This window comes from Ursus arctos, unplaced genomic scaffold (genome assembly GCF_023065955.2).
Source record: "Ursus arctos isolate Adak ecotype North America unplaced genomic scaffold, UrsArc2.0 scaffold_27, whole genome shotgun sequence".
In the NCBI taxonomy this organism is placed as follows: domain Eukaryota; kingdom Metazoa; phylum Chordata; class Mammalia; order Carnivora; family Ursidae; genus Ursus; species Ursus arctos.
The window spans coordinates 7,689,826-7,710,314 of record NW_026622952.1 but is presented as its reverse complement, the minus strand read 5'-3'; the positions used below and the strand labels follow the sequence as shown (position 1 = coordinate 7,710,314).

General features: G+C 43.4%; 1 protein-coding gene and 1 non-coding gene across 2 annotated transcripts; one reads left to right on the top strand and one right to left on the bottom strand.

Moving 5' to 3' along the window:
• The first annotated feature begins 2,439 nt into the window (after window positions 1-2,439).
• Window positions 2,440-20,100, top strand: PLPBP (pyridoxal phosphate binding protein). Its single transcript, XM_026508352.4, has 8 exons — window positions 2,440-2,608; window positions 5,083-5,190; window positions 5,269-5,304; window positions 5,923-5,998; window positions 14,906-15,040; window positions 16,725-16,867; window positions 17,282-17,380; window positions 18,748-20,100. Exons 1-8 carry the CDS (start codon window positions 2,510-2,512, stop codon window positions 18,877-18,879), a joined length of 828 nt encoding a protein of 275 aa, XP_026364137.1. The 5' UTR covers window positions 2,440-2,509; the 3' UTR covers window positions 18,880-20,100.
• TRNAE-CUC (transfer RNA glutamic acid (anticodon CUC)) lies at window positions 9,418-9,490 on the bottom strand. The gene has a single exon. It is a non-coding gene; the product is annotated as a tRNA-Glu (tRNA).
• Window positions 20,101-20,489: the final 389 nt, after the last annotated feature.

Sequence of the window (20,489 nt, the reverse complement as noted above, 5' to 3'; positions counted from 1 at the left end):
TGCCCCTATGTATGTTGACTGAATAGATAGGGTGGGGGAACTAACATTTGTTGAACATTTGCAACTTGCTTTGGGGGAGCACTCTGCTAAGTGTCTTACACATGTTATCTTGATTGATCCCCACTGCACCTCTGAAGGAGATATTGACTTGGTTTTATAAAGGAAAAATTGAGTACTTCAGTAACTTACCCAAGATCACAGTTTAGGGAGGAAACCAAGATTCAATGTGTGTCAGTCCTATGCCACCACTACCCAGTCTTGGCACCACTGTCCTTATTAGCTTGAAATCTTAAGTCACTCTTCTGATGCCTTTCTGGGAGCCACACACCCATACAATATGGGGAATGGGGGTGGGGGAGGATGACCTTAAAATTCAAAGAAGACACCTGACCTATTAATTGAAATTAATTGAAGATTCCTGCTTGTTGTCATAATAACCCATCCCCTGGATTGTATGTACATTCTTTAGATCTGTTGAGGTATTTATGGTTTTTAAAATGTTTTCCAGGGGTGCCTGTGCGGCTCAGTCAGTGAAGCGTCCGACTCTTGATTTTGGCCCAGGTCATGATCTTAGGGTCATGGGATAGAGCCCCGAGTCAGACTCTGTGCTGGGTGTGGAGTCTGCTTAAAGATCCCCCCCCCCCACTGCCCTTCCCTGCTTGTGTACTCTGTCTAGAATGAATGAATGAATGAATGAATGAATGAATGTGTTTGAAGTACCCTGTCACTTTAAGTATCTCATGTTCACCCCATCTTTCTCTATACATCTCTTCACCATGGTCCTGGTCGCTGTAATCCCCTTTGCTCCTCCCACCGCTGACTGCTGCCTAGTGCCTTTCAATTTGCTATCTCTACAGCGAACTATTCACACCATGAAAGGCTGTTCTAGTCATTTTTTAATTGTTATCAGTAGAAATTATCAAGTGCAGAGCCATTTTATTTGAGCACAATTACTACTAATGTCTTTGGCAACCCAAATTTACAGATAACCCAGTTACCTCTACCTGGTAAAGAGAAACTTCCCAAAAAGTGGCCCTTGATGGCAAACACCCTAGGTTCTGCTCAAAAGTGATTTTCCCAGAGCACAACATATGAAATTTTATCTCAGTTCCTGGGGTCTGGGAAGATTGTGAGAGAAGAAAGAATATTGCCCTTTATTTCCTGAAGATTGGAAGTAAGCCAAGTCACCCCAAGACAACTTGAGGAACAAACTTTGGCCTTTTCTCCAACATAATAGCATCCCACTTCATTAAGTTGAAATGTTTGAGAATCTTTAAGCAGTACAGCCAAAAGCGCTTTCCTTTACACAATCCATCTCTTTCTACCTACCCACAGCACCTACTTTTTCACCATCTATCAAACTTTGCATTTTACTGTGTTAGACTTTATATTGTTTGGCTCCTGCTCACGTTTATGGCCTTCACATTGCCCAGAGCTGAACACATAGGATATTCCAAGAATTAGACTGAATGTGTGCCGAGGTCATGCTAGACCATTTAAGCTGTCTGTGCTCTCCGATAAGGGAGGGCTAGCGGCAGGTGGCTACGGAAACACGGATAGCCGGAACTGAGGCATGCTGTAAATCAAAATGACACACTGTTTTGTAAATTAAGTACAATAAAAAAAATCTCATGGCTCCTGGCTGACTCAATGGGTAGAGCATGCGACACTTGATCTTCGGATTCTTAAATTCAAGCCGCACTTGAGTGTAGAGATTACTTTAAACAAATCTTAAAAAAAAAAAAAAAAAAAAAACCTCAGTAAGTTTTCCTATTGGTTACATAGTGAAACCTTATTTTGGAGATACTGGGTTAAATGTATTCATTAAGACGTTTTACTTTTTACGCGCCTATTGGAAGTTCTTTAATTACTTGTGTGAATCGCATATTCTCATCGGACAGTACTGGTTTCAAGGACGACGAGAAGAAATAACCCTACATTTGAATCATGCTGTGTTCTTTAGAAACAGTTTTCATTTCTATCTCTTAACGGTTCCTCACGAGGCTCATCTGAGGCACTAAGAGCCAAGTCTCCCGCTCTAGCAGCTTCGAGTCCTGGTCCTCGCGCAGAAATCTCAGTTCACAGTTCTTTGAACGCCAGGGACAGGCAAATCTGTGGGGCATTTGGAAGAGGACGAGGACCCAGGAACAGGCCTATTTTTTTTTTCGTCAGAAAGCTCCCACAGGGGCGGGGGCGGGGGTTCAGGCAGCTGGACGTGGAAGGCTCGCCGGCCGGCAGCGGAACCACTTTACTGGGGCCTCCACACCGCGGACGCAGCGTCCAGAGCCCGGCCAGGTTGTCCCCAGCAAGGCCCCAGGGGCTCTCCTCGACATGGCCGCCGCCGCGAGGCGGGGCCGCCCGCCGTCCCGCCCCCGCCCCAGTGTCGATTGGGTGAGACGACTGGGTAGTGAACGGCGATTGGACCACACGAGACGCGAGCTGGGCGGGACCGGAAAGTGGTCTCAGCCCGGGGGTTCGGAGGGTCAGGGCTCGGCGTAGGTCCCTGGGGATGTGGAGAGCTGGCAGCATGTCGGCGGAGCTGGGAATCGGGTTCGCACTGCGGGCAGTGAACGAGCGCGTGCAGCAGGCGGTGGCACGGAGGCCGCGGGTGAGGAAGGAGACAGCGTGGGGACGGTGGGCGGCTGCTTTGAGGGGGGACACCTGCGTGGGAATGGGTCGTCACGGTGACGCAGAGGGGGCTCCCGGCGGGGCGGGAGCCGTCCTGCCGCCTTGGCTTCCGCGCGGCTTGCAGAGCCCCCAAAAGGCTAGGGAAGGGTTTCCTCCGCGACCTTGCGATGAGTCTGCCGGGTTTTCTGGAGGTTGGCTCACTTGGAGCAGAAGGTGTCCACTGCCCGAGAAAATGACCTGCCCCCCGACATCGCGACCATTGCCCATCCCACCTCGTGTAGGGGTCAACAGCCTTAGCGGACGGGAGCAGCGCCAGTCCTGTGCCCAGAGGGTGCAAGAGAAGACGTCTACTATAAGAGCACCCAAAGGAGGCCAGGTCGCCAGAGATCACCTGTGTGGCAGCGTCTCACAGCTAGTAGTTGCTCAGTAATTGTCGGCTCCACTTGTAGGTGAGAGAGAAGGTGAATTGGCCAGACTCTGGAGACACCAGAGCTGCACTAGGACGTTTGGGGCGGGAGGGAGCTAACATCCAATCCCAAGCAGTTTAAAGGGAGACTCCCCCCCCCCTTATATTCTGTCTCCTCTTGGAATTTAATAAGATCAAGGGTCGATATTTGCTCCCCTCCTTGTAAGTTTAAGCTGAATGGTGTGGAGTGAGACACAACTGAACAGAAAGGGCAAAGTTTCTCTGATCAAGCATTTATGGTGTCGGAATTCAGAATGCTGTCCTGGAGACAGAAGAGGTAGATTAGTGTAGTCTTTCCTTGGCTACAAATTAGATGTTACCTTGATCTAAGTCACTTAACTACTCTGGCTCGGAGTTTCCTCATCTGCCATAGGCAAGGAAATAAGCTCTGATTGCTTTAAGCTCACTGCTGGCGTTGATGTTCTATGATTCTCAGTGATTCTCCCTAATAAATGTCATTCTGGAAGGTTCTCCCAGCATAACTCCTCGGGCGGGTGAGCTGCCAGTTCACTTTTCTCTCTGGAAATCATCAATTCATCAACAGAATCATAGGAGTTATGACATAGTCTCGTAAGAGGCTGCTAAATGCATCCCTCAGAAGGAAGAGGAGACTTCTTGCTAATAGACCTGAGTCTTCAGGGCCTTTGAAAATACAGTGATTCTCATAAAATTAGCCATCACAATCATATTCGAAAAAAAGCATTCAAGGTTTCTTCGATGTCATGTTCAGAGACATGAGGTTATGTCTGTTTTAAGCCTGTTCAGTTATGGGTCTTTCTAAGCAGCAAAGTAATCCACATGAATGGGGGACCCACTGTGCCTGACATGACGTGTCCCTCATTCATTTCTACTGAATCACTCTGAGTGTATCATTGCTGCCCTCTCAGAAAAATGAGTCTCTGCTTGGTTTTATACACAGGCAATGAAAAAGATCTTTGGGGGAGAAAAAGAAAAAAGGAAATACAGTGATTCTGTAAAAATTGCAGAGGGTGATGGGGTACATGAAAACTGAGCTGTATGAGGGTAGGTGGATCTCTTGTTGCCTTTGTATAGATTTGGTTGCGGCAGAATGCAGGGAAGCCCTGCGTTTTATGTGATGGCCGTAACAGGGGTGTCATATGGGCCTAATCCTGAGTCCAGAGTTTTTGGTGTTCCTGCCTCAGTCCTGCTACTGGTTCTCGATTGGATTGCATGGAAAATTACATAGCTACCCCACAAAGGCCACTTTTGAAAGTGGGGGGGCAATATTAATGAATATACTAGGATCAGAATGAGTTTCCAAAACTAAACTTTGGAATTTCAGAAGCCAGAAGGAGCATCCGCTCTAGTCAGAGGGTAATGCCTTCCTTTAATGAAGTGATTCTTAAACCGCCAACCTTGGTATGCAAGAGCATCTTCTGGAGAGTTTGTTTACGAGGCAGATTCTCAGACTCTAGCCCCAGAGATTCAGATTCAGTAGGTCTGGAGTGGTACCCAGATGATGCTGATGCAGTTGGTCAAAGACCACAGTTTAAGGAAATACTGTTTTACTTACCTTCCCAGTTCTCCTGAGAGAGACTAGATATTAAAGTAGCTCACACAGGGCGCCGGGATGGCTCAGTAGGTTAAGTGTCTGCCTTCGGCCCAGGTCATGATCCCAGGGTCCCAGGTTCGAGCCCCACAGCCGGCTCCCTGCTCAGCAGAGAGTCTGCTTCTCCCTCTTCCTCTGCCCCTCCCCCTGCTTGTGCTCTCTCTGTCTCTCTTTCAAATGAATAAATAAAATCTTTAAAAAAAATAACGTAGCTAACGCACTAGATTTGGATGCCATACATTTGAACGACATCCGATCAACATTATTTGATACTGGTCTCCCTCCAGTATTGGAATAATGGAGCTTACCCAATGTCAGGTTAAGACCTATGCCGATTGATTCGATGGGATCTATCTTATAGAACTTATTGGGATAATATTCCTAAACATTCACTCATTTGGCTCTTTCCTCTTGGCAGGATCTCCCAGCCATCCAGCCCCGGCTAGTAGCAGTCAGCAAAACCAAACCTGCAGACATGGTGATGGAAGCCTACAGTCACGGCCAGCGCACTTTCGGGGAGAACTATGTAAGAGGCCTTTTCCAGTCTGCCTTTGAAAGAGTCATGATTGCCAGACTTCTGACTCATTCTGTTTTTACCCTTTAGGTTCAAGAGCTGCTAGAAAAAGCATCAAATCCTAAAGTAAGTGGATATCTGAACTCTTGAGTTTGTATCTAATCTTGGCCCTTCAGCTGAAAGTTAGACTCATTTTGGTGGTTGAGTTTTACAGGAGGATCAACTAGCGGTAGAAATGTCTACACTCACCTTGAGCTCCAAATATTTCTCAGCTACATTTTCTTCCTTTATTAAAACTAAGACTATAGTTTTCTCCTTTGCAGCTTTTTGGATGTGGTAATTTAGGAGCCTGCTATAATCCTGGGTCCTTTTGAGATTTGAAAGCTTTAATCAGTTCATCTTTTTTGGTTTGTTTTTTAAGTAAGCTCCACATTCAATGTGTGGCTTGAACTCATGACCCTGAGATCGAGAGTCACGTGCTCTGCCGACTGAGCCAGCCAGGTGCTTCATAATCAGTTCATCTTTAATGGATGATATCTAAAAGATGGAGGGAGCTGATGGGAACAAGGAAGAGAAACAGAGTAGAAACCTTAGGTCTTTCTCTAAGTATCCTTAGCCTGGCTGAAGATGGTGATAATGGTTTGTTGCATAGACATGAAAAGACAGAAGGGAGTGTGTAAGGTGTCTGGGCCAACAAGGCCTTCATAAATTCTAAGTCAAACATGGTTACCTTTTTCTCTTCAGATTCTGTCTTCATGTCCTGAGATCAAATGGCACTTCATTGGCCACCTACAGAAACAAAACGTCAACAAATTGATAGGTAAGATAAAATTCTAAATATGATGACAAAAATCTATCATTATATTACTTACACTACTTTCTGTGGAAAAGGGAATAGCTTTTAGAATGGTCCTAGTTCACCATTTGTGTTTTGGAGTATTTTGGGAAAAGAAATCTTAATTCTTAGTATAAGGAAAAAGCGTCATACGCAGAACAGAATGAATTCACTGTTGACTGGGTTGTTTATACTTGGAAACCTACCCTACTTGGAAATGTTAGGTATTATTTGGAGGTCTTTCAAATAAATTATAAGGAATTGTAGCCCACAAAATTTTTCACTTGACAAGGAAGACGTTTTTGTCCTTTCTCCTTTAAATGTAAAGCTATAGGGGTTCCTTGGTGGTTCAGTTGGTTGGGCGTCTGCCTTCAGCTCAGGTCGTGATCCCAGGGTTCTGGGATCGAGCCCCACGTCGGCCTCCTTGCTCAGCAGGGAGCCTGCTTCTCCCTCCGCTTGCTACTCCCCCTACTTGTGCTGTCTCTCTCTGTGTCAAATAAATGAATGAAATCTTAAAAAAAAAAAAAAAAAAGCTCTGTAAATAAAATACAATAAAATATAATAAAACAAATACAGTACATAATGATAAAATACAATATACAGTAAAATACAGTAAAGTAAATTAAGAATTAACTACATAAGGATTTAACCATCTGCTAATGACATGTGGAGGTCTGTTTGAGGAACTGAATACATATTCCTCTCAACATGTCAAAATTAAGATAACCTTTATTTTTTTAGGCAGCTTTATTGAAGTATAATTGACCTACAGTAAATTGTATATATTTAAAGTGCACGATTTGATTCGTTTCAACATATGATTGTACCTGTGACAGCATCACAGCAGTCAAGATAGTAAACACGTCCGTCACCTCAAAAAGTTTCCTCTTGCCCTTTGTAACTCCTTCCTCCCGTTACTCCCCCATCCCTCCTGCCGCACTCTTATTTTTTTTAAGATTTTATTCATTTATTCATTTATTCATTCATTCATTCAGAGATAGCGAGCATGAGCAGAGGGGAGGGGCAGAGGGAGAAGCAGACTCCCCACTGAGCAGGGAGCCTGATTTGGGACTTGATCCCAGGACCCCGGGATCATGATTTGAGCCGAAAGCAGACACTTACCCGACTGAGCCACCCAGGTGCCCCCCTCCTTCAGCACTACATACCTGCTTTCTGTCACTGTAGATTAGTTTACTTGTTAAGAGTTTTCCATAAGTGGAATCATGAAGTAGGTACTTTTTTGGTCTGACTTCTTCCACTGAGCATAATTATTTTAAGGTTCATCACGTTGATTTGTGCATCAGTAGTTCACTCCTTTTTGTTTAACCATTCACCTGTTGATGGCCATTTAGGTTGCTTCTAACTTGGGGTTATGACAAATAAAATGGTTATGGAGGTGAGGGGGAAAATTGTTAAGAACATCTTTGTAGGAATTATTTTTTTAAGATTTTTATTTATTTATTTATTTGAGAGAGAGAGAGCATGTGAGCGGTGGGGAGTGGGGGGGGAGGGAAAATCATACTCCATGCTGAGCCCGATGTGGGACTCGATCTCACAACCCTGAGATCATGACCTGAGCTGAAATCAAGAGGTAGATGCTTAACGGACTGAACCACCCAGGCACCCCTGGACTTTTTCTTACCTCTTGGAATAAATACCTAGGAGTAGAATGGCTGAATCACATGATAAATATATGTTTAACTTTTTTTTAAATTCTGATAAAATACACATAACATAAAATTTATCATCTTAACTATTTTTAAGTATACAGTTCAGTGGCATCAAGTACATCCACATTGTTTGCAACTGTTACTACTATCCATCCTCTAGAATTCTTTTCCTTTCTCAAAACTGAAACCCTCTACCCATCATGTATGTTTAACTTTTGAAGAAACTGCCAAACTGTCTTCCAAAGTGGTTGTGCCATTGTACATTCCCACCAGCAATGTATATTCATTTTCTATCCTGCCACTTTGTTAAACTCATGTTAGTAGTTCCACTTATTCTAGTAGCTTCTTAGTACTTTTTTAAGTTCTGCTTATTCTAGTAGGGTTTTTTTGTTTTTTTGTTTTTTTGTTTTTTTTTTTTTGCAGATTCCATATAATTTTCTACATAGACAATTATGTTACCTATGAACACAGACAATTTCCAGTCCGGATGCCAGATGCCTTTTATTTCTTTTTCTTGCCTTATTATACTAGCTCATACCTCTAATACAGTAATGAATAGAAATGCTACGAGTGTACATGCATGTTTTTCTTGATGTTCTTTATCAGAAGGAGGAATTACCCTTCTAATCCTAGCTTTCTGAGAGGCTTTATCAAGAATCAGTGTTGGATTTTGTCAAATGCCTTTAGTGCATCCATTGAAATGATCCTACAGTTTTTTCTTTTTCAGTTTATTAACATGTTGAATTACGTTTATTGATTTTTCAAATGTTAAACCAGCCCTACATTCCTAGGAATAAGCTCACTTGGTCAGGCAGTATTGTCCTTTTACTGTAATGTTGCATTCGATTTGTTAAGTTTTGCTTAGAATGTTTGCATCTACATTCATAAGGGACATTGGGCTGTCGTTTTCTTGTGATATCTTTTTTTAGGTTTGATAACAGAATAATGCTGACCTCATAGAATGAACTGGAAAGTATTCCCACCTCTTCAGTCTTTTGAAAGAGTTTTTGTGGAATTGGTATGGTCCCTTCTTTAACTGCTTAGTAGAGTTCACCAGTGAGGCCTGGAGTTTCTTTGTAGGAAGGTTTTTAACTATAGTTTCAATTTTGTTAATAGACTAGTCACATAATCTGTTTTTTCTTGGGTGAGCTTTGTTTATGTTTTTCGAGGAGTTTGCCCATTTCATCTAAAGTAATGAATTTATGAGCCCCACATCAGGCTCCTCCGCTAGGAGCCTGCTTCTTCCTCTCCCACTCCCCCTGCTTGTGTTCCCTCTCTCGCTGGCTGTCTCTCTCTGTCAAATAAATAAATAAAATCTTTAAAAAAAATAAATATGTGAAATGGTATCTCATTGTGGTTTGATTTGCATTTCCCTAACGGCAAATGAAGTTGAGCCATTTTTCATGTGTCTGTTGGCCATTTGTACATTTTCTTTGGAGAAATGTCTATTCAAATCCTTTGTGTGTTTTTTAATTGGATCTTTTTATTATTGAGTTGTAAAAGTTCTTTATATATATCCTAGGCACCAGTCCTTTATGCCGTATATGATTTGCAAATATTTCTCCCATTCCATAGGTTGTCTTTTCACTGTCTTTATGGTATCATTTGTAGCCCAGAAATCTTTCATTTTAATGTACTCCAGTCTATCTCTTTTTTCTTTTGTGGCATGTGCTTTTGGTACTATAGCTAAGAAATCCAAGGTCACAAAGTTGTTTGTTTTTTGAGTAATCTCTGTGCCCAGTGTGGGGCTTGAACTCACAACCCTGAGATCGAGAGTCTGATGCTCTACCAACTGAGCCAGCCAGGTGCCCCCAGGGTCACAACGATTTGCTCCTGTTTTCTTCTAAGCGTTTTATAGTGCTAGCTCTCACCTTTGGGTCTTTTTGAGTTGATTTTTATGTATAGCCTAAGGAAGAGGGAGGTGCAACTTCATTCTTTTCCATTGAACTTTTTTGCATCTTCGCCTTTATTTTTGAGAGAGATTTTTGCAGACTATAGAACTCTAGCTTGACAGTTTTTTGTTCAGTACTTTAAAGATGTTGCTCCACTGTCTTTACTTCCATTGTTTCCAATGAGAAATATAATGTCGCCCTTATCTTTGTTCCTCTGTATGTAATGTTTGTTTTTTTCCTTTAGCAGCTGACAAGATTTTCTCATTATCACTGGCTTTGAGCAATTTGATTATGATATGCCTTGGTGTGATTTTTTTTTCACATTTCTTGTGCTTGGGGTTCATTGAGCCTCTTGGATCTGGGGTTTACAGTTCTAATCAAGTTTAGAAATTTTTCAACTATTGTTTCTTCACATATATTTTCTGCCTCCCTCTTTCCCTTCTCTGACTCCAGTTACCTATTAGTCTGCTTGAGGTGATTCCACAGCCCACTCTTGCTCTTTTAATTTTTATGATTTTTTTTTCCCTCTCTGCATTTCATTTTGGATAATTTCTTCAAGGTAACTAAGCCTTTCTTTAGCGTTGTCTAATTTGCCATTAATCCCATCAGAGGATTTTTCATCTCCTCCATTGTAGCTTTCACACTAGAAGTTCAATTTGTCTTTTTTTATATCTTCCATGTCTCTCTATATTTTTTAATATATGGCACACAGTTATAGTACCTGTTTTAATGTGCTATCTACAGATTCTGTCATCTTTGATAGTCTGGAGCAGTTTCAACAGATTGATTTAACCCCTCATGTATCATATTTTCCTGCTTCTTTGAGTGCCTGATTTTTTTTTTTTAATAGCCGAACATTGTAAATTTTCTTGTTGGGAGCTGGTCATTTTCATATTCCTATAAATATTTTTGAGCTTCGTTGGAACACAGTTAAGTTAGTTGCGAACAGTCTGATCTTTTTAGGTCTTGCTTTTAAGATTAGTCAGAGTGACTAGAGCAGAGCTCAGTCCAGGGTTAATTATTCCCCATTACTGAGACAAGGCCCTCTGTGTACTCGACCCAGTGCCCCATGAATCCTAGCATTCCAGCCTGTCTGGTGGGAATAGGCACTGTTCCATGCCCTCTGTGAACATCAGGCACTGTTTCTTCTAATCTTTTCAAACAGTTCTGTCCTCAGCCAGGGCTGATTTCCTCACACGCACGTGCTGATCTGTACCCAGCTGAGTTCTGGAGGGGGGCCCTTCACAACTCACCAGTGATCTCTCTGTGTGCAGCTCTCTCCTCTCCCGAAGTCTGTCCTGGGAACTCTAGTTGCTTAGTCTTTGCAGATTCTCAGTTCATGTCCTCGACTCGGGTCTGCGCTCTTCCTGTGTTCCCCTTTCCCTTGCCACATTCTAGAAACTCTCCAGGCAGTAAGCTGGGGCAGTTGTAGGGCTCACTTCATTTGTTTCTCATCCCTCAGAGATCACGATCTTTCACTGCGGGATACCCAGTTCTTGTAAACATTCGTTTCATGTATTTGTCCATTTGGATGTTCAGGTGGGAGGGTGAGTCTGATGCCTGTACTTCATTTTGCTGGGAAGCAGGTCTGTTATATTATTTTTTAAAGCTATTTCATTTTGGTGTGGGGGAAGTAGGGAGCCTATTTCTACTTAATAAATGGCAGCAAGACAATCAGCTTTTTATTGGAGAAATAATTAAATTAGACTCCCTTCCTCACGGTGTAAATTCCAGCGAGATTAAAATCTTAACTTGAAAATCAAAGCTATGAGGTATTAGAAGAAAATATAGGAAAAAAAATTTTTTTTCAGGCTGGTGAAAGGCCTTTCTAAATAAAACATAAAATCTGGAAACCATAAAAGAAACAATTAGCATATTTGCTTATACAAAAATGAAAGCTTTCTATATGTCAAAGCAAAAGGGAAGCACAGATTGGTAGTAAAATAATATTTTTTTAAAAGGGGAAGGGGTTAATGTCCATAATGCATAAAGAACCATATGTATATATTTTTTAATGTATAAGGCAAACATAGGGAAAAACTAACAACAGGTCATTTATAAGGATAAAATATACGAAAGACCAATAATCAAATGAAAAACGCTTACCCTCAATAAGAGAAATGGAAAATACAACAATAAATTCTACTTTTCACTGATCAGGTTTACAAAAAATAAAGTCTGCTAATGTCCAGTGTCTTGAGAGCATGAGTAAATGAGCACTCCGCATTTTGCCAGGAAGATCCTAAAATGGTAGGGGTTTTTGGGATTTCTAGTATCTAACACAGTTTTAATTGTACTTCCTCCCTAACTAGTAATTTCAGTTCTTGGAACTCACGTGTCATATAGCAACTTGTGTAAGTGCACAAAGGTCTGCTTCTAAGCTTTGGTTTTGTAGTAAAAAAGAAACAATGTGTATTAATAAGAACAATGTTAAGTAAATTGTGATCATCTGTTCTGTGGAATGTTGCAGTTGTTAAAAGTAGTGGATTTATGGTACTGATGTAAAAAAAAACTCCAACATGTATTGCTAACTGGAAGCAAGCAAGCCGTAAAACATTTACTATGACCCAGGGTGCCTGGCTGGCTGTCAGTGGAGCATGCGACTCTTGATCTCAGGGTTAAAAGTTCAAGCCCCACATTGGGTGTAGAGATTACTTAAAAATAAAATCTTTAGGGGGAAAAAACATTTAGTATGATCCAATTTGTAATTTCTTTCAAAAAATAACAGAAAATTATACATCTGGGGTGTGTGTGTGTGTGTGTTTTTGATTGGCTAGAAATACACTAAAGTAGATCTGGAAGAATCTTCATCCCAACAGTAATAGTGGTAGTTTCTAGAGTAAGAGGCTTTGAGTTTTTACTGCATGTACTTATATATTGCCTTTTTTTTTTTTTTTTTACATCAAGCATGTCTACTTTTGGTCTCTTTTTAAATACATATTTTTGACTTTTTTTTTTTTTGAAAAAAATTTTTTTAAAGATTTTTTTATTTATTTATTCGACAGAGAGAGACAGCCAGTGAGAGAGGGAACACAAGCAGGGGGAGTGGGAGAGGAAGAAGCAGGCTCATAGAGGAAGAGCCTGATGTGGGGTTCGATCCCATAACGCCGGGATCACGCCCTGAGCCGAAGGCAGACGCTTAACCGCTGTGCCACCCAGGCGCCCCGACTTTTTTTTTTTTTAATTAACAATGTATTATTTGTTTCAGGAGTACAGGTCTGTGATTCATCAGTCTTATACAATTCATAGCGTTCACCATAGCACATACCCTCCATAATATCCATCACCCAGCCACCCCATCCCTCATCCCTCCCACCCCCTCTATTCCAGCAACCCTCAGTTTGTTTTCCTGAGATTAAGAGTCTGTTAAGGTTTATCTCCCTCTTTGGTTTTGTCTGTTTCATTTTTTCCTCTCTTTTTCTATGATCCTCTGCCTTGTTTCTCAAATTCCACATATTAGTGAGATCATATGATAATTGTCTTTCTCTGATTGACTTATTTCGTTTAGCGTAATACCCTCTAGTTCCATCCACACCGTTGCAAATGGCAAGATTTCATCTTTTGATGGCTGCATAATATTCCATTGTGTGTGTGTATATATATATATATATATATATATATATATACACACACCACATCTTCTTTATCCATTCATCTGTTGGTGGACATCTAGGCTCTTTCCATAGTTTGGCTATTGTGGACATTGCTGCTATAAACATTGGGGTGCAGGTGCCCCTTCAGATCGTTACATTTGTATCTTTGGGGTAAATACCCACTAGTGCAATTGCTCGGTTGTAGGATATCTCTATTTTCAACTTTTTGAGGAACCTCCATGCGGTTTCCAGAGTGGCTGCACCAGCTTGCCTTCCCACCAATAGTGTAGGAAGGTTCCCGTTTCTGCGCATACTCGTCAATATCTGTCGTTTCCTGACTTGTTAATTTTAGCCATTCTGACTGGTATGAGGTGGTATCTCTTTGTGGCTTTGATTTGTATTTCCCTGATGCCGAGTGATGTGGAACACTTTTTCATGTGTCTGTTGGCCGTTTGGATGTCTTTGCAGAAATGTCTGTTCATGTCTTCTGCCCATTTTTTGATTGGATTATTTGTTCTTTGGGTGTTGAGTTTGGTAAGTTCTTTATAGATTTTGGATACTAGCCCTTTATCTGATATGTCATTTGCAAATATCTTCTCCCATTCTGTTGGTTGTCTTTTGGTTTTGTTGACTGTTCCCTTTGCTATGCAAAAGCTTTTTATCTTGATGAAGTCCCAATAGTTCATTTTTGCCCTTGCTTCCCTTGCCTTTGGCAATGTGTCCAGGAAGAAGTTGCTGTAAATACATATTTTTTAAAGTGAAATAGCCTGAGCTCAAATTCAGCATTAAGAATATGGAGTCATGGGACACCTGGGTGGCTCAGTTGGTTAAGCATCTGCCTTCAGCTCAGGTCCTGATCTCAAGGTCCTGGGATGAAGCCCCATGTTGGGCACTCTGCTCAGCAGGGAGTCTGCTTCTCCCTCTCCCCTCCCCCTCCCCACCAACTCTCTCTCTCAAATAAATAAAATCTTTTTTAAAAAAATGGAGTCTGCCATCATTTAAAGCACAGCTATAGTATTTGTTAGTTTTGTTACTTGAATAAATGATCCTTTCTGAGCTTCAGCTTCCCCATCTGTAAGGTGGAGGTAATAATAGTGCTTCATGAACCATGGTAGAGATTAAAAAGCAGTAACGCATTTACACTGGTTAGCAAATCGCCTGTTTGACTAGAGCAAGCTGCTGGTGTTGCTGCTTCTGTCTTCATTGTTATGTGTCTAAGGTAAGAGGGATGGTGATACTTCATGTCACATGCATCTTTGGAAAAGGAGATGGTTTCAATGACCTCAGCGTCTCCCTTAGCTGTCATTCTGACATCCTTGTTGAATCAGAGCACCCCCATCCCACAGTTTAAGAACGTGGCGTTATCATGCCAGGGAAGTACTTTGGCCTCCATAGTTATCCTTACTTTATTGTTATCTTGACCCAGTTCTCGCAGTGTGAGCCGAGATGCAGTCCCATTGAGCCTGCTCTTGGGAATCTGCACAGTTGCCAGCCCTCTCAAATGCGTGTGCCGCCTGATCGCGGTAGGTCAGTTTCCCTGATTGGTCCTTTCAAATGATGAGATAGCAACGGGCCGACATTCAGACTGACATCTAGTAAAACCGTCACGTAAGTCTGAGCAGGACTGAGACTCCGCTGGGAAATAGTTCTTCCATCCGCCAAGTCAGAAAGATTGGTTGTATGTTGCTTACTGCGGTAGGTTGAGTGAAGAATTACCCTGCCTCTTTGTCGTTACAGCTGTTCCCAATCTGTTCATGCTGGAAACAGTGGATTCTGTGAAGTTGGCAGACAAAGTGAACAGTTCGTGGCAGAAAAAAGGTTCTCCTGAAAGGTTAAAGGTTATGGTCCAAGTTAACACCAGTGGGGAGGAGAGTAAGTGACCAGACCTGAATTGTAGATTTTTCTTCCCTAGGATGGTTGACGGTCAGGAAGAATGGCAGTCCTAAGTAACGGATGGCTAAGGTTCTAGAATGAAATCACAGGTCTTTATGTAAGCTGTTTTCCGTACAATCTAGATGGCACAGTGACATCTAAGCCAGCCCATGTATAATTCTTTCATACATTTGTGGTTTGTTAATTCTTAATTTTTTGGTGGCCCAGAATAGGACGAGTTGGGAAGGAGACTGTAATTTTGATCTGAAAATTCCTAAAAGTCCATCACTCCTGAAAGAGATGGCATAGTTACATGTATAACATTCAGGTGTTAAAAAAAATTACTCAGTGTTACATTGGGAGAGAATAGAAGAAAGTGAGCACCAGGTAATGAATATCTTTAAGGGGCTTGGGGTAACATTGTAACCTAGTGAACGGGGCAGGAGCTTTGAAATCAGACCTCGGGTTGGAGCCCCCACACTTTCCAACATTGTAACCTCGGGCAAGTCACCTAACCTCTCTGTACCTCAGTTTCCTCCGCACACAGTGATAATCATAATGGTGCCTACGTCAGGGGATGTTGCGAGCACTGAAAGTGGTCATGTGGCAGAGCTGTTGGCAGAGAACCGAACCCCACACATCTTGCTTGTTAGCGCTTGATAAGCAGAAGTGTTCACAGACCAGTCATTGCTTACGACCAGCAGAGCCCCAGTAGTCACCAAACCGGAACATGAATTAACACAGTGCAGGCTGTTTTCCAGATAGGTCCTCAGGCCAGGCGTCCTGGGTTTAAATCCCAGCTGCGTAGTTTCCAGTCGTGTGACCTTGGACAAGGTACTGAGCCTCCCCGTGCCTCAGTTTCCTCATTTCTAGAGTGGAGAGAGTAAGAGTACTTACTGCATGGTTAGCGTATTAAGTGAAAAGCTCTTAGCACTTGGCATGTGCCTGACGCGTAAGTGTTCTGTGAATTGTAACTATTATTACTTCTGCCCGCGCCTAGATTATAGATTACGTTATCAACGTAGGTACATCTGAAATTGGCTCCAGGGCAAGTCTATGACATCATTTCTTGATGATTAGCTATAATTTGCTGTAACTAAAGATGAAAGTGAACATTCACGGCATCTCCATTTGATAAACGAGAGAGAGGGATTATCCGTGTTCCTTGTAACTGCAGAACAAGTAACCATTCGCTGCAGAGTCCTCCTCCAGTTGTTAATTAGCAAGTTCCCGTAAATTCTGCAGATACAGAGTGAAAACGGTGATATACACTTTATTCTAAAATGTTTACTGTTCTAATAAATCGATGAAATTATAGAAATACCAGAGCTAGGAAAAGAATTCTCCAGTGAATCTGGCATTTTGGCAGTGTGAGTCTTCTTGGTGTCCCAGGAAGAGCAGTGTTTTTTTCCTCTTCCCTCTGCTCTAACTGTTCTCAGCTCAGATCACTGAGATTCAGACGATTATTACTCCATTCCTGACCAGAGGGAAGCAACATAGACAAAGACCTCAAAAATAAGTTTACTCTTTGGGACTTGAGGATATGTTTTTGGTTTTGTTTTTTTCAAGAAGTCCGCTAGCCCGAAAGTCACCTCCTTTGTTATAAGGAAGGGGTGAAAATGAAGCCTTCCGCTGGCTACTTCAAACACGTTGGTCCAGGTATCTTCTGTTCCTTTTTGTGAAGGTAAACACGGCCTTCTACCTTCCGAGACAGTAGCCGTGGTGGAACACATAAATACCAAGTGCCTCAGCCTGGAATTCGTGGGGCTCATGACCATAGGAAGCTTCGGCCATGATCTTAGTCAAGGACCAAATCCGGACTTCCAGGTACTGGGGGCCAAGGATGGGGGGATGGCTCGTGCGCCAAGGAAGCGTCCTAGCAAAATGCTGTTGCAGGACTGGCCGTCGTAACAAACTTCAGAGACATCCCAGATATTACCTGTCGGAAAGGAGAAAATAGGTTTCCAAAACCCCACAGACCTTTCTCAACCCTACATGAACATGGCTAAAACACAGTCTTCAGAGAAAACGAGTTCTTTCCTTCCTTTTCCAGTGGCTGATCAGTTTTTTTTAAAGTAAGAGCATTTGCCGAAAAAAACTGGGTAACTTCTGAAAATTGTGACAGGCCTTGAAACCACGAGGAATCAATAACCTTTGGCAGAGATGTTCAGATTCCGCCGCTTTCAGGCATCCTTAGAGAAGGCAGGGATAAAATAAATGCCACTCTTGTCTTCCTGTCAGGTGTTGCTGTCCCTCCGAGAGGAGCTGTGTGCGAAGCTGAACGTCCCCACTGAGCAGGTGGAGCTGAGCATGGGCATGTCCGCGGACTTCCAGCACGCGGTGAGTGTCCTCCTGGGGGCCCTTACCCGCCTCCAGGGGAGGGTCCTAAAGGCCACAGCAGGAAGCGGTTTTTGCCAGAGAAACCTTTGAAAACGCCTCATCGTAGTAGGGGAGCCCCAAAGAGCAGTGGCTCTCAACCAACCGTTCCAGCATCCCTCACCCCCTTCTTTTTTGAAATTAAATGTATAGAAACTAGAGCTTGACACATAACTTTTTTAAACTCCATATAATTGGGGCGCCTGGGTGGCTCAGTCATTAAGCGTCTGCCTTCGGCTCAGGGCGTGATCCCAGAGTCCTGGGATCAAGCCCCACATCAGGCTCCTCCGCTGGGAGTCTGCTTCTTCCTCTCCCACTCCACCTGCTGTGTTCCCTCTCTCACTGGCTGTCTCTCTCTCTGTCGAATAAATAAATAAAATCTTTAAAAAACATAAAATAAAATAAACTCCATATAATTCCCTAAGCGGATTCTGAAGAACTAAGAAGCAGCGCCTGGCTGGCCCAGTCCATAGAGCACGCGACTCTTGATCTCGGGGCCGTGAGGTCAAGCCCCATGGGGCGTGTAGAGATTACTAACAAAAAAAGAAATTAAACTATAATTTTTTTAAGTTTATTTATTATGTATGCTTTTCCGGAATAGTAAATAACTTGATATAGGGCTAAAAATCAAAGTTTAAACTTCACTCTGCATCCAGTAGTTGCATTCTTGGAAAATCAAAACAGTACAAAAATACTTTGTGTTGATAAGTACGACAGAATTCGATCCTGTGCTCAAACAATCAGGAGGAGGGTTCGGGTTAGTTTTCTTTCTTTCTTTTTTTTTTTTAATAAAGATTTTATATATTTATTTGTCAGAGAGAGAGAGCACAAGCGGCGGGGGCGGCAGGCAGGGGGAGATGCAGTCTCCCCGCTGAGCAGGGAGCCCGATGCGGGGCTCGATCCCAGGACCCCGGGATCATGACGTGAGCTGAAGGCAGACGCTTCACTGACTGAGCCCCCCAGGTGGCCCAGGAGGAGGTTTTCCCATCTACGTAATCATGGAGCATCCGGAAGGGCTGTGGGCTGTGAGACCTCTCCACTGTGCCACCGCATCTCAGTCGCACAGTGTGACCTCTCACATCCCCGGCCCCAAATAAACGGCCGTCGTCTCCCCTCGTCACGGTGACAGCCAAGGAAGTGCTTCCTGATTTCTCACGCACGCCCTAGAAGTAGGATCACCCCAAGGTTCCCCACTGCCCCGTAGCCCTCTGCAGCTGCCGCGTCATCGTTCTTCGTAGCGGCCGCTCGAGAGCCAGAGCGACAGGCACGGCTTCGGTGCTGGCTGCCTTCTTTTAAACTCGGGCCCCGGGACTTTCTCTTCTTTCCCACAGATCGAAGTAGGATCTACGAATGTCCGAGTAGGAAGCACCATTTTTGGAGAGCGAGATTACTCCAAGACACCCGCCCCGGACACGTCGGCAGCAGAGCTAAAGGCGCCGGTGGGGGTGGCGCAGGCACCCTGAGGCCGGCCCAGCCGGGAAGGCGAGCTCTGCACTCACCCGGATTTCCGTCTTGACAGTCCCAGCGTTGCGGCACCGCCGTGCGCTCCTCGGGACCTGCAGAGAGCACACCGATGACGACGTGCGTCGGTGGAAACCATCTGTACTTAGTACCTGAACTGAGAAGTTCACTTCAGGTAGCAGCTTTGGGTTGGATTTGAGAAATCCAGACATTTCTGCAGAACAGATATCAAGTCAGTAGCCGGGAACCGAGTTCAGTTTCGAATCCTGCCCAGGAGTAGCAACCAACCCGTGAATGCCTTCCCCAGGTGAAAACGTGGCCACTGGTGCCTCTGATCACCAAAGTGAGAGGGATTCACATTTGTCATCCCCGTGCATAGGAAATTCTCTTCGTACAAACCCCTGGTGAGTAACTGTCTTGGCTGCTCTGGAGCAGAGTGACTGCTGCCCCCAGTTTCCACCCCACGCAGTAAATATGTCTCTCTGCTGGAATGGCAGAACAGGTGACTTCCGGAACGGGCTCACGGTAGTGCTCCAAACCCAAGGCCTTGCTCATGAGAGTTTCTGGCATTGGCCACCTTGTGGGGTTGACCCTGAAAATGACAGAGGGAACAAATGGGTTTGGGCCTTTCTAACATCCTCCTGAAGAGACAGGGCTTTGAGCTTTTCCCCCTGGGCTCTCCAGTGAGGAGAATTCAATGCTGTGATTTCTTATGAAAGACCAGTGACTCTCATCACTTCCTAGAAATTCCTTCAAAGCCAGTTCAGGCTCACAGTTTCAACAAGGCCTGGCTTTGAGGTTCCCGCCCCTGCAGAGCATTTTCCAGGCACATCTGTACCATCCCCTCCCCTACCCTCCCCTCCACTCCCCTGCTATACAGATAAGCCAGAAATTTGCAACTTCTTGGTTGTTAATAAAGTGGCAGATCTTTAAAAACCAGAAAGCACAATTCTCAGATATTCATAACAGATGACTTCTGTCTGCCTTGTTGATTTTCTGGATATTTTTTCCTTATTTATTCAAGCCCCGGTCTTTCATGAAGTAACTTTCAGAACCTGTCACTGCTGCTGAATGTAATTTTGTAAAACTTAAAACCATTATGATTCCTATATTCTTTGAATCAGAGCTATAACATGATGTTTCAGAGCGTGTTAAATAAAAATGTGAGTTTGAATTATACCATCGGTGCCGATTACAAAGCAATTAAAAGATTTATTTTTTAAGACCTGGTGTAATGAGTGAGTGTAACAGGAGCGGGGCATCGGAGCCAACAGGTAGCAGCTGTGCCCATCACTGGACACCGTGCCAGCCCAGCTTTAGAGGAGGATTTGCTCTGGGTCAGATGTGCAGCCAAAGCCAGGCTGTGGATGAGAGAGGAATTCTGAACCTCTAAAGGCAAGAAAATGAAATGTCTGCATTTCAGGAATTAAGAAAGGAAAGAGGTTTACCTCTTGCCGCAAGAACCTCCATTTTAAGTGGCCTCTAGGTGGCGACATTGGCTAACCTGTGGGGCAAGCACTGGGACTCCACCGTCAGCAAATTTACTGGGAGGGGCCCCTCACCCGGAGTCTCACCCCTTCAGAGGGCAGGAAAGGAGGCCAAAGAGAACATG